The following is a 14924-nucleotide window of genomic DNA, read 5'->3' as shown; positions in this document are numbered from 1 at the left end:
TTCCTAAACATCATTTCACTGTCTACTCTTTTCCAGCTTCATCACTGTCACTTAAGTTATGTCCTCAGTTTCCATTCCCAGATTTGTTTTCCCGTCTTCATAACATGCCCAGAGTCCTGTAATTGTAGTGCTAAGATTGAACCCAGGTCTACCTAACTCGGTGTTTTTACCACCACACATACTATACTGCATATTTTTCAAATTAATAACTTGAATACTAAACCCAGAACTTGCAAAATTATTTCAGTAATCATTTCACTAAAATAACTTAGTGATTTGAATTATTTCTTTTTAAATTATTTTTAAAAATGAATTATTTAATTTTATGTATATATTTTTATGAGAATTAGATTTGTTATTCATGTATTTAAGAAGCATTTATTAATCACCTTGTCCAGATGATAGACACTAGAAAATAGACCAAGGATACCAGCAGCACTGCCCCGTTCAATTTACAGTCTCATGAAAGAGATAGATATGTAAGCAAATACTAATATTACAATGTAATAAGTGCTAAACAAAGAAAAGTAACAAAGCCTTAAGAGTCCCAAAGGGGTAGCTTACATCTAAGAAAACTGATATGATGTCACAGAAAAAGTATTTTATAAAGCTGGATTGTGAAGGAAGAGTGGGGACCTGTCTGACAAATAACTGGGAGAAGGATGCTTAGGCAGAGGAAACAATGTCAGCAAGAGCAAGGACTTGTATGCTTTATGATAGGGAAGAATGGGACCCCGGATCTTGGACTTTATGTGTATGGGGATTTGTTTTATGTGTTTAGACAGAGGAATTACTTCAGCATATTCGTGTTCACTTAAGTAATTCTAAGCACGTGTAGGGCAATTTGGAGAGTTAAGAGATAGAGACATGGAGATTGATTTGGAGGCCAGCACAAAAATTTAGATGACTTTTGAGTCTGGTGATAATCCAAACTATGATGTTGACTTTGTAAAGAAAGAAAGGAGAAAATGTAAGAACTGCTCAACGCTATATTCTGAAGAAGTGTCCAAATGCTACATGTGCACATTTTGCTTTTGTTTTAAACTGTAGACATGGGATGTAGAGCTGGAAAGATCTGCAGAATCCTGGGCTGAATCTTGCTTGTGGGAACATGGACCTGCAAGCTTGCTTCCATCAATTGGACAGAATTTGGGAGCACACTGGGGAAGGTATCTTAAAGCACAACTTTTTGTTTCTGAAAACATTAATGTTTAAAATGAAATCCTTATTAATTCATCAGTGCAGTTTTTCAAAGACTTGAAAGAAAAATCATCACAAAACAAGTAACAAAAAATAAATATCATACCAGAACAATCAGCAATTTTTTAGACTTTAAATCATCAATTTATTAGTAATGTAATGGGCATAAATATTTAAGTTTAATAATTTGCACCAAAGTATCTTTCTACCAAATTATACCAATGTATTTTGCAATATTTAGTTTTGTATTTTCTGCAACTTTGCTTGCCCTCTGTGACTGTTTTCTCTCTAATAGATATAGGCCCCCGACGTTTCATGTACAAGCATGGTATGATGAAGTGAAAGATTTTAGCTACCCATATGAACATGAATGCAACCCATATTGTCCATTCAGGTGTTCTGGTCCCGTATGTACACATTATACACAGGTATGTTTAGGGGGTATTATACTTAATTCCCCAAATTGAGTTAATGTAACTATGAAAGAAATTAGGCTAGTGAACTTGTCTTTCTTATATCATTTAATATGGTTATTAAAAAAATTATATGAATATTGATTATGTTGAATTGGCTTACAAATTTCTATAAACAATGAAAATAATTATCACACAAAAAAGTCCAAGCATCTACTTAAAAAGACATTATTTCAGTGATTTTGCATATCAAACATTTTTAATATGGCCCCAGTAATATGGGGAGAAATTTACCATCTTCAGTGTCAAAGTTTTATCTCAAGGAATAAAAATACAGTTTTATTTACCAATGACATTCAATATTTACATGTGCAACATGTATATATATATATTTATATTTCATGTTCACAATTGGTATGTTCTAAGTTTCCAAATCAAACAACTAAAGGCAGATTGAACTAGATAAAGCTCACTGCTGATCAGACTTATTATCAGTGAATATAAAGCAGATTAATTGTTCTGTATGCTTTTGCATGTGACAAGACTGACCAGCATCAAACTACCTGATAACCTGTGGCATGATGGAAAGATCATGTTGTATAAGAAATCTGGACATGTAAATTTTTGCTCCAGTGTTTGCTGTTTAGGATGTGATTTTCTGTTCCTTTGTCAGAAAAGTTTCTTCATAGACACGTTAATATGACATTAGGTTCGTGAGGATGTAACTTTTGAATTATTTACTAAGTTTGCATTTGAAAATGCCTGCATATTATAACCAGACACAGTTATTTTTCTGCAGCTCTCTTTTTAAAATTGAACTAGGTATTACTCAAAGACTCAGGGAAAAAACCCTTTTTGATTTGATCTCAGTTCATTTTGAATGATAAACATTGGTTTCTCACCTTCAAATTATATGCATTTTTCTCTCAGAAGTGTTGTCCTACTTGATTTCAGCCTGCTTTTTCTGAGCCTTTCATTTTTCTAATATAGGTGGTGTGGGCAACTAGTAGCAGAATTGGTTGTGCCATTAATTTGTGTAATAACATGAACATCTGGGGGCAGATATGGCCCAAAGCTGTCTACCTGGTGTGCAATTACTCCCCAAAGTGAGTAGACAAAACACTATTTCAAATGTACATTTTTCTTAACAAAAGGAAAATACCTTTATGTTCCTGATTGTTTCCCGTTTTCCGTGTGTATCACTGAATGAAGTGTATTATTTTAATTCTGTTTATTTAATATGGCAACAATTATAGTTGCCTAATGCATAAAATAAATGCATAAAGGGGGATATGAAATATGAATGTATAATCTTTGTGAATATGGGAAGCATATTTTTATGTATTCACTTTTACTCACTAAACTATACTATCCATAAATATTGAATAATTGTTATTTATTAGAGATAAAAACTGTACATTAATTGAGAAATGTATTTTCATCTGTGTAAAGACCATTTAAGGGATTATAGGATTATATTAACAATGTGACACAATCATATTTAGGGTCAAATTCAAGTTTAATAATGGGTTTTTATTAAAACAAATGGAATATAGTGAATATTCCATGGCAGAGTTTGGCTTTCTGCAAAAGTTTGATGTCGTAATTTTTAACAATATGTGTTTTAATTTACGTGAGAAACTTTCAAAATGAGGCAGTAATTTATATTTAAACCTAGTAACCAAAAGGGGTCTGTAATAAATTATATAAATGTGTTAAATCTATACACCAAAATAATTACTTAGAATGTTCATATATAGTGATGTTTCACAATATTTTATAAAGTATGCCGTTAGACTACTTTTTAATAGAGCGTATCATCTCTTAAAGGGGAAACTGGTGGGGCCACGCCCCTTACAAACATGGGCGGCCCTGTTCTGCTTGCCCACCTAGTTTTGGAGGGGGCTGTAGAGAAAATCTGTGCTACAAAGGTAAGTGCTATTGTGTTGTAGTGTTCATGTTGATTTATACTTTAATCCAGCTCCTGCATTACTTATGTTTAAAAAAGCCAGAAGTACACTTAATGATTACACGAAAAGTCTCTAGAACTCTATTTCAAATATTTGTATTATTTATATCATATTTATATTAATAAGAATTTTGTTATACTAACATGAAATTTTTAAAGTTCCATGATTATTTCAGGTAACTTTCTGATTCTACTTTGAAATAACCCCAGAATGACAAGTATATTTATATTCTTAAAAGTCATCTTCATGTATGGTTGACTAGAGTTATTTCCATAACTGTCATCTTTTTTTAAAGGATTTAGCAATTTAACACAATTTATTTTTAGCACTTTAAACATTTTTAACAAAATACCCCTTTGTGTATCTTATTGAACCATGCTCAATGAATTATATTGATTTTTCACTTCTCACTGCACACTATTCAATTTGTCATGCTAAAATAAGAAAAGTATAATAGTTACATAAAACTGTAAAACTAGTTTTATATTACTTGAGTAGTACATTGAGTAGTACTCTGAAATGCATTTGATGTCTTAAATAGTAAATATGGTGTCCTGTTTATAGCACATAAAGATAAACTGTTATGACAAAGCTTTGTGAAAAGTCATGCACTTGTGCATTCAAGTGAACATTTTTTACTGCCTTGTACTTTTTTTCTTAATGGTGACTGAAGGAGGAATGATGTAGACTGAGTATAATATGAAATATTTGAACAATTACAGCCCCTTTTCAGTGCTCATAATGACACATGTCTCTTTTTTTTCCCTTAATGATGCATTAACTAAAATGTGTAGAGAAGTGCCCATATATATCCCTGTGTTGTATAAGCCATTTAAACATTCCTGGAAGTATTTGCAGCATTTTTTCCTTGTGTGGGTGTTTTTCATATTCTCTATGTCCAAACCTCCAACCTGCCTGCCTCTTCCCCAGTGACCATTATCTTTTACTTAAAGCTGACTTTCCTGTGACTTCATACTTTTTTTTTAGGTTCTGAGTTCTTGGGCATGCATCAAAATAATACGCCTCTCCAAAATGTGCCATTGTCAAGCCTTTAATAAAGGCCAATCTGGAAAAAAAAAAAAAAACATTAAATTAAAAGTTTGAAATTATTCTCCATGGTCAAGTTTAAATTTCTGCACATTGACTTTTCTTCTAAAGGGAAAAAACTTGCTGTGGAGATGGATATTGTCATAAATAATAAGGGCGTATCAGTCCTTCTTTAGGCCACATTTCCTTTTGGGAGAAGTCTAAATGTGATCCTCCTGAAAATATTAAGAATATGATTTTAATTGAAATCACATTTGATTTTGCTAAGCCATGAACTTATTAGATCACTTTGTAGATTTCATGATGTCATTATGAAAGTCAAACAATGATATGTTGAAATATAAGCAAAGTTTAGAAGCAGCTTCATTGAATATTAGTCAAACATTAACATAAATGAATCAAGGACTTAAAAGGCTTATGTGTGTATTTCATTTACTCCAATGCAGTACCTAAGATCACCACCTGAAGCCAAATCCTGTGCAAAAAAACAGTACTGATTTTTCTAGTTCTCAATGTTAACAGTAGTAACAAAGTATATTATTATTTGTAATTTGTGCACATGTAAAATAGGGTTAATATTTCCTAAATCTGCTTTCTCTAACAGAAGGGTCAGATGGGTATTATACCCCTCGAGAAGAGGAAACAAATGAAATAGAACGCCAGCAGTCACAAGTCCATGACACCCATGTCCGGACAAGATCAGATGATAGTAGCAGAAATGAAGTCATAAGCACACAGCAAATGTGTAAGACCTCTATATTACTTATAAAATTTCTTAGGTACCTAAATGGTATGTCCATCAAGATTTTATTAATTTGAACATTTATAGAATGGCAAAAATTTTGTCATTAGGCTATATATAATGAATTACAACTGCTTTTATATTATATGAGTTATTTTGGTATTTTTTTCTTTATAGCCCAAATTGTTTCATGTGAAGTAAGATTAAGAGATCAGTGCAAAGGAACAACCTGCAATAGGTAATATTTGTTATTATTTTGAAAACTAATTGACTGAATATAATAACTATTTGTATTTTGTACTGACATTCAGAGAAACTAAATTTTGTGCCCAATTACTTTTATTTAGGTACGAATGTCCTGCTGGCTGTGTGGATAGTAAAGCTAAAGTTATTGGCAGTGTACATTATGAAATGGTAAGTATTATAAATGTAATTATTTGAGGATAGGGTCCTTCCATATAATATTTGATTTTTATTGTGCAAAATAACTTACATAAGTATATTTTGCTCAGAAATGTTTAATTTAAAATCATATAAATGGTAAATAGTTTGAACTTATGCAGAACTCTTATATTTTTAACATCCTTTTATCTCCTACTTTTTTCCAAGCAATCCAGCATCTGTAGAGCTGCAATTCATTATGGTATAATAGACAATGATGGTGGTTGGGTAGATATCACTAGACAAGGAAGAAAACATTATTTCATCAAGTCTAATAGAAATGGTATTCAGACAATTGGGTAAGTACACAAATAATCTTTTGGACCAGATAATTTTAAATTGTAACAATGAACTAACACATTTTTAAAGAGCAAAGCATAGAATAATTTAAGAAGAAATAATTTGGTAATTTTCAAGGCTCATTTAGCTTGTAGTTTTATTAGACAAAAAGAAGATAAAGCATCTAAGGACAAAGTTGAACCCTTTTGCTTGTAATGGGCATGCTAAAACTCCAAATTTTTGAGTTGCATTAAAAATGTGTAAATTTATAGTTAATTCTTAATGTAAAGCAATATATTTTTTAGCTTGACAGAAAATACCCTGAGAAGGGTAATTAATTTGCATGTTCTTCTTGTCCTATTTAGGGAAAATGGCTTATTTCATGTAACATTAACTTCGTTGATAAGATAAATTACTTTACAGAAAAGAGCATTTTGAAAAGTTCTCTAAATATGTGTTATGCTATGTCATCTTTCTTTTGTCCGTTTAAAAGTATCTCAATATAAAAGCATTTAATTTTATTAATGTTTCTCCTATGAGGTGTACCAAATACCTTTTTCCAAAACACTGTGCATTTTTATATGTACTGTATAGAAAGTAGAAAAATGGGGGCTTTTGAAATACCTTTTTAGTGTCTTTTTCCTCTAAGTAAAACAGTAAACATTACTGAACTTCATACAGAATGCCTTTTCTTAGGAAATTTGACATTGTCTCTTTTGTTACAATACAGTTGCATGATATCTTCACAGTGGGGTTAAGTTAGAATTAATAACTATAAAAAACTATTAGGAACTCTTAAAAATTTGTGGAATGATCTCCTATGTAGTCTTTTTTTTTATTGTTGTTTTTCATTTGTTTGTTTTGTTTTTTTGCTTTTTGAGACAGGGTCTCACTCTGTCACCCAGACTGGAGTGCAGCGGCGTGATCTCAGGTCACTGCAACCTCCACCTCCCGGGCTCAAGTGATTCTCCTGCCTCAGCCTCCCAAGTAGCTGGGATTACAGGCATGCACCACCACACGCAGCTAATTTTTGTATTTTTAGTAGAGACAGGGTTTCACCATGTTGGCCAGGCTGGTCTTGAACTCCTGACTGCAGTTGATCCACCCGCCTCGGCCTCCCAAAGTGCTGGGATTACAGGCATGAGCCCACGCACCCAGCTTATACAGTCTTATTCAAAGGCCTGATGGGTGGTTTTTAGCTGTTAGTGATAACTCTTTTTAGCAATTTTTGTTGTTGTTGTTGTTAAGACAGAGTCTCACAAGTTCAACTTTTCCTGCCTCAGCCTCCCAAGTAGCTGGGACTACAGGCACTCGCCACCATGTCCAACTAATTGTTATTTTTAGTAGAGATGGGGTTTCATCAGGTTGGCCAGGCTGGTCTCAAACTCCTGACTTCAAGTGATCCGTCAGCCTCAGCCTCCCGTAGTGCCGGGATTACAGGCGTGAGCCACCACACTTGGCTGAAAGTTCTATAGAAATATTCATTAATCTATTTACTTGGCAAACATTTATTAATTACTTTCAATAAGTAATAAATAGTAGTTATTAGCTTTAGTAAGCCAAGCAGTGGGTGTTCCATTAAAGGACATTTGTCCTGTTATTTACTTTCTTTCCTCTTAATTTTTAATTATCTCTCAATTATAGAAATTCTCTTGAAACTTGAAGGCTATATTTATTAGGTTGTATATTTTATGCCTCAGAGAATGTTATTTCTTTTGGACACATTGTAGATGAGGAATATTAAATACTGAATTTGAAGCTGACAGAAATAAAGAGTTGTTGAAATTTTACACCTTCAGTTCTGAGCTAATATATTCAGAGAGTGAACCACGTTAAAGTAGCCTTACCTTTTGCAATAGATGTTTTTCTAAAAATTTGGATATATATAAACCAATTAAAATTTTGATGTGTAATTGTGTGCCTGATCTTATATTTCAGCATTTTAATAATGCATGTAAAGAGGAGAAGTTAATTCATTTTACTGTAGACATTTTGCTAGATACTAGGAGGAACCAAAAAGGAATAATGTACACTCCCTTCGGTACTTATTTTTTGTAGTCTTTTAACAGCATTGTTTTGTATTTCCTGTTGTGAAAGAATAAATAGTTTGGTCTTGTGGAGGCAGGAAATTAGTATTTGAGGGTTTTAATTTTTATAGGAATCAAAATAGATATAGCTTTATGCTATTATCTATAAGTTTTTGAGATTAATAATGAAAAGAGATCACCTTAAGAATGGTATTGATTTGGTTAATAACTGATGGTAATATGGATTTAGCATAAAACTGATGATATATTCTTATATTGCTACTTGTCTAGTGTAATAAGTGTTTAAAAAGAAAATTAAGTGTTCATAGACTTGAAAGATTCCAGAAATGATGCTGCTGCTTATGATGACTATGTGAAAATAATGAACATTTCTGTATTTTTACCTTCAGCAAATATCAGTCTGCTAATTCCTTCACAGTCTCTAAAGTAACAGGTTAGCACATTCTTCATCTTATTTTCTTAGTACTATGTAATATGTTATTGCTTTCAAAGGATTCACTCATTGTTTTGTGTTTTAATTCTTCAGTTCAGGCTGTGACTTGTGAAACAACTGTGGAACAGCTCTGTCCATTTCATAAGCCTGCTTCACATTGCCCAAGGTAAACCAGTGTACACATAGGGAACTTTGGCCCTGCGATAACTGTTTTTGCCTGAAATTCTGGTGTCTCTGGGATTCAAAAGATGTATAATCTTGAACTGCTAAACTGGAGGGAGCAATGGAACATCATAAACTACATGCACTCCAGGCAGGCCGAGTGTACTTTCTCCCAATGCAAAAGTATTCTCTGCTATTTCATAATATCAGGGTTTATGCATGTAATCTGTATATTCATCTGTGCTACAAAGAGTCCTTTATTAGTCTGCTCTGGCTGCTGTAACGAAATAGCACTGACTGGGTGGTATAATCAATAGAAATTTGTTTCTCACAGTTCTGGAGGTTGAGAAGTTCAAGATCAAGGTGCTGGCTGATTCGGGTCCTGATGAGGGCTCTCTTCCTGGTCTACAGATGGCCACCTTCTCTGTGTCCTCACATGGTGGAGGGAGAAAGAGAGCTCTCTCTCTTACATCTCTTCTTATAAGGACACTAATCCTATTGGATGAGGACCCCACCCTTATGACTTCGTTTAACATTAATTACCTTCATAAAGGCCCTGTGTCTCCAAGTTCAGTCAAATTGGGGATTGAGACTTCAACATAGGAACTTTGAAGGGACAAAATCATTCAGTTCGTAAGTTTCTTACAACAGAAACTAAAGTGGCATAACTCATATTTTTAACATTATTATCCAGTTTTTTAAATTAGATCAATCTGATTGCATTTGGTAAGTTAAAAAGCCCATCTTTGCCTTTCTTTTATTTTTTTGTATATTCTCTTTTACAGAATTATAATGGAATTTATGTACTATAAAATCATGAAAAAAGCTTTATTTATCTTGGCCAAGCTAAGATGAAAACTGTTAGAAGTATTATGGTTTAATCCATAATCAGTAGATAGGAAAAATAAATTGTGTCTCCATATATCCAGTCTTAGTTCTATCTGCACTATTTCCATTAATGCAAATATCCACACTACTTCTAAAAACTAGTAATGAGATTTCAAGATATAATTGTAATTTGACAACATACCTAAAAATTTAAGGAGCTTAATTTTTATGGAAAAGTTTATCTACTTTGGAAAAACGTAATTACTTGCCCTTTTAAAATGAAAGCAACATTTCACTTAAAGAATGGGACTGGCTGTTCACAAGGTACATAACGGAATCTTTATAACAGAAGACTGTGATCTTCATATAACAGAGTACTTCATTTTCTATCAGTTTCCAAGTTACAGATGTGATATAAACAATAGACTTCCTCACATACACATAGTCTGTTTCTTTTCAAATCATTTGTCTCTACTAATGCAGGACTGCTGTTATAATGTTTTTGGTCAGCTAACTTGGTGCATTTTAATTGAGAATTTTAGAAGTCCTCAGCTTGTATTTGCTGAAATCCGCAGATTACCAAGTATGCAGGATAATTTGAGGACCTCTTACTGGGTGAAGTGCATCATATACTTTTTGCCATTTGTTCACCAATGAATTATATGCTGAATATTTTTATGATAAAAATACAATCTGCTGTTACTAGAGCTTGACCAATTATGCTCTTATAAGGCCCACATATTTGATTAAATCATTATTTGCTGCATAGTCTTAGACAATTTTGTAGAAATATTTTTTTTCAGATTTCTCAAGACCCCTACATTTACAAATTGCAGTTTTGTTTTTTTTTTTTTTTTTTTGAGATGGAGTCTCGCTGTGTCACCCAGGCTGGAGTGCAGTGGTGCGATCTCGGCTCACTGCAAGCTCCGCCTCCCGGGTTTACGCCATTCTCCTGCCTCAGTCTCCTGAGTAGCTGGGACTACAGGCGCCCGCCACCACGCCCGGCTAGTTTTTTGCATTTTTAGTAAAGACGGGGTTTCACCATGTTAGCCAGGATGGTCTCGATCTCCTGACCTCGTGATCTACCCGCCTCGGCCTCCCAAAGTGCTGGGATTACAGGCTTGAGCCACCGCGCCCGGCACAAATTGCAGTTTTAAAGAAAAAAGTAAAGATGTATTGCTAGGTGAAGATGGTAAATTTTAGCATCATAATATGTGGAAAAAAACCAGGAACTTTAGAATTTAAATGTATAAATATTTATTAAATACCTACTAAGTACCAATAGTATGCCTAGCCTTATGTCAGCCATGTGACTAGGTTTATGAGGACCAAATAATAAGGATAGTCTCTGTCCATCATTCTAACATAAGGCTCTCAATAGCAGATGCTCAATAAATGGTAATTTTATAACTACAAAACAAACTATATCAATATTGTTGCAAAAGGGATAAATCAAGTAAAGCATTAATAAACAACCTCCCTATTTCTTGGCTTGTTTCAGAAAGCAAAACATCAAAATAGGGAAAATGATATAAATTTTTAAAATTTAATTTTAGCCTTTACTGTTACCAATATAATAAATCCATAGAAATGACAATTTTTACATAATATTGATGTTAAGTAGTCTGAAAAGCTTCTCCCTTTTTTTTTATTTCAGTGAAACAAAATTGTCTTTTGTTTTTCCCGTATGAAATTTGTAATCGTTTCATAAACTAGGTTATGATATTATGTATATGACAGGTTATAACTTTTAGGGAACCATGTAGTTGGTACATTTCTTTTAGAATTTCATATCACTTAAGTAGGCTGAGCCATAGTCTATTATGGAGAAAAAATGCCAATAAATAAATTAAATTAAATTAGCTCAAGAAGACCTTGAAGAAACAAGATTTACCTGCAAGTCATGTCCTTGAAAGTTTCCATGTCTGGTAGAACAATTCAAAATAAACTCTATCTTAAACTATTATTTAGTAACCATTTGGTTACTCTGTAGTAATTATTACTTAATATCTTATATAAGAAGCATCCAGTTTTATATATATCTATAAACAATTAGATCTTTAAAATTTATTGAATGCTCAAGATGTAAAAGTAGATATTAAAGTATGTCAGTATTTTCATTCAAAGTTTACCAGCAAATTGTGGGTGGAAAAAAAAAAAAAAAAAACATTTACTGGACCAGTACCTACCTTCTCAGTAGTACATAACAAGCTGTTAAAAACAGATTGGAATACAAACAAGCAAAAACTTCCCCCAATCTTTGTTTTACCTGAACTCATCTGAGTAGAAACTAACTCAACTTGGATTATTGACTTTGGCATTCCGGAAACCAACAGCTGAATATGGGCAAGATAGAGTTTGCAGAGCATGCAGAGCAAGTGATTTTACAACCATAAGGATTGCAGTGAATGCCTAGCAGTTCTCAAATACAGTAAGATCAGTTTCCAGTCAAAGGGGACACCCTTCCTCCTGCAGAAACCCCAGACAGCATCTTTTATAACAATGAATCCTTTAATTCAAAGTTATAGAAACTCAGGTGCATTTATTACTTATATTTAAATGGTTCTGGTTTCCATGTTATGTGAAGTATATACACTCTAGAGTATACAGCGTTATACAAATTTTAGAAAAAGAACTATAACTATTTCTTAAAAGCTATCTTAAGGAAGATCTGCTTCAATTGGCAAGGGTAGTTTCAACTGAAGTATATTTTTTATACTTTCAGGAAAATTGTTGATGCTATCATCCACCAATGATTGTAACATAATTATGTTGAGAGTCTCATTTACTACTTAAAATTGTGTTTTTTCCAGTTTTAGTTTGTATTTCCTTTTAGTGATGGGTGTGTGTGTGTGTGTGTGTGTGTGAATGCAGACGAGCCACTTGATTAAAAGTGAAGTGCCATTTGACAGTTTCTTCAACTTTGGGAGTAGATTTTTTAAAATATCATGTGATTGATTAAATATTGATAATTGGATCCTTTGTTTAAATGAAAAGCTTTTGGTCATATTGTATTAGAGCCTAACAACAAAAAAAAGTGTTGGGAAATGTCTTTTAAGTGAGCTAAGCCAACCAGATGTCAGTAAGGCAGTAGGATTTCTAGAGGAAGAGCATTCCATGCAGAGAGGAAGATAAATGCAAAGGCTCTAAGGCAGAAGGCTATTGTGTGCATTTGAGGAATAACCATTAGGCCAGTGTGACTGGAGCAGGGTGAGAAAGTGGGAAAGGAGTAAGATATAAAATTGGAAAGGCAGTGAGGATAGAAGATACAGGGCTTATTGACCTTCCTGAGGCTCTTGTCATTTACTCTGAATGTGATGGAAGCCACTGGAATATTTAGAGTAGAGGAATGATGTGTTTGAAATTGTACATTTTTTGTTGTTGTTTCGTTTTGAGATGGAGTCTTGCTGTGTTGCCCAGGCTGAAGTGCAGTGGCACGATCTCAGCTCACTGCAACCTCTGCCTCCCAGGTTCCAGCAATTCTCCTGCCTCAGCCTCCCGAGTAGTGGGATTACAGGCATCCAGCACCATGCCCGGCTGATTTTTGTATTTTTAGTAGAGACGGGGTTTCACCATGTTGGCCAGACTGGTCACGAACTCCTGACCTCAGGCAATCCACCCACCTCGGCCTCCCAGAGTGCTGGGATTACAGGCATGAGCTACCGCGCCTGGCTGGACTTGTATGTTTTAATATAAGTATGGAAAACAGATTGAAGAGGGACAAATTGGAAGCAGGGAGACCATAGAAGCCTAGAAGAGCCTATTGCAGTAAGTTAGAGAGTAGATGATAGAGCCCAGAGTTACCATGATTGAGGTGCTTGGGGATGCTCTGATCTTGGATATGTTTTCATGTACAGCCAATAGAAATTGCAGATGGGTTGAACGTAAGGTGTGAGATTAAGAGAGGGATTGAAGATAGAAAGGTTTCTGGCCTGAGCACTTGGAATCATGGAGGTGCCATTTATTGCAATGGGAAGCCTACAGAAAGAACAGATTTGGGAACTAGAGAAGGAGATTAGGAATTTGGTTTTATACATGGTAAGCTTGAGATGTTTATTATAACTAAGTGGAGATGTTGAACAAGCAGTAGGATATTCACGTTTGGAATTAAGAGAGGTCCCAACTGGAAATGTAAATTTGGAAATCAGCCATTTAAAGATGATAATTAAAACCATGAAACTGAATGAGATTCCAAAGATGTGAATATAGAGAAGAGAAACTATGAGATATATGAGGCAGACAATGATTCAGATTTTCCAAGTTATTGGTTTAGTAAATTCTACAGATATATTGAGTACCAACCTCTCAGATACATAGAGATGCTTTCTGATGTTTCTTTTGGCTCGAAATCCCCACATTAGACAGCTTCCTAATTTTTTTTAAATCACATTTGTGCCAAAAGATAGAAATAGATAAACAGAAGCAATTGTGTCTACTGCCTGGGCTTGTACAATTGACCTATTTCAGGAGAAAAAAATGAGTAAGGTTTAGAATGTTGAGCTTACTTTGTGTATACATATCTGTGGTTTTACTAACAAGACTTAAGTAACCAGCTTAATATATATATTATTTTTTTCAGAATATACTGTCCTCGTAACTGTATGCAAGCAAATCCACATTATGCTCGTGTAATTGGAACTCGAGTTTATTCTGATGTAAGTATCCTAATTTATACCGCTTTCAACATTCATGTATATATATAAATGTATAGCCACATTTAAATGAATATATGTACATTTATATACAGAGCAAAGAAACAGACTTTGTTAATAGGCATTCTCAGAAGAGTTAAACATCCATATCACCGAAAAATTAATATCCATATGTAAGATATGAGTGTATAATTATTTGACAAAATTTTTCTTCACATTCTCCCCATATGTTTTATATAAGACACATAATGAAATAGTCTATAGTCATTGTTGGGAAGGAAAATGTGTTTCGTTTTTCTTTTGATTCTTTCGTATTTGAAGTCTAAACTGGATAATTAAGATTTTGTCAAAAGTCTAAACAATATCTTCAGTGCCAAACGGCCATTTAAAATGTAGCATAGAGTCATAGAGATGCTACATTAAAATATATGCAAAAGAGAACTAATTGAGAGGATGTTTTAAGAGATGACTTTAGTGGGGTTGGACAAGGAATGTGAGCTGTGATGGCCCAGGCTGGAGTGCAGTGGCATGGTCATATCTCAGTTTAACCTCAAACTTGGGCTCAAGTGATCCTCCTGCCTCAGCCTCCCAAGTAGCTGGAAGAACAAACACATGACACCATGCCTGGCTCTTTTTCTGTTGTTGTAGAGATGAGGTCTCACTGTGTTGCCCAGGCTGGTGTGGCCTCAAGCAGTCCTCCTGCCTTGGC

General features: G+C 34.0%; 1 protein-coding gene across 1 annotated transcript in view; it reads left to right on the top strand.

Moving 5' to 3' along the window:
* LOC105483568 (cysteine rich secretory protein LCCL domain containing 1) overlaps positions 1–14924 on the top strand; it is a 46419-nt gene that overhangs the window by 23139 nt on the left and 8356 nt on the right. Inside the window, exons 3-13 of the mRNA XM_011744452.2 lie at positions 1051–1169; positions 1496–1628; positions 2604–2719; positions 3444–3544; positions 5235–5375; positions 5550–5610; positions 5720–5786; positions 5982–6112; positions 8530–8573; positions 8667–8739; positions 14143–14218. Of these exons, the coding sequence (XP_011742754.1) occupies positions 1051–1169; positions 1496–1628; positions 2604–2719; positions 3444–3544; positions 5235–5375; positions 5550–5610; positions 5720–5786; positions 5982–6112; positions 8530–8573; positions 8667–8739; positions 14143–14218 (1062 nt within the window). The remainder of the gene's footprint in view (positions 1–1050; positions 1170–1495; positions 1629–2603; positions 2720–3443; positions 3545–5234; positions 5376–5549; positions 5611–5719; positions 5787–5981; positions 6113–8529; positions 8574–8666; positions 8740–14142; positions 14219–14924) is intronic.

The sequence above is a fragment of the Macaca nemestrina genome, chromosome 8 (assembly GCF_043159975.1).
Source record: "Macaca nemestrina isolate mMacNem1 chromosome 8, mMacNem.hap1, whole genome shotgun sequence".
Lineage (NCBI taxonomy): Eukaryota > Metazoa > Chordata > Mammalia > Primates > Cercopithecidae > Macaca > Macaca nemestrina.
The sequence above is the reverse complement of the archived record's forward strand: the minus strand, read 5'-3'. Positions and strand labels throughout refer to the sequence as shown.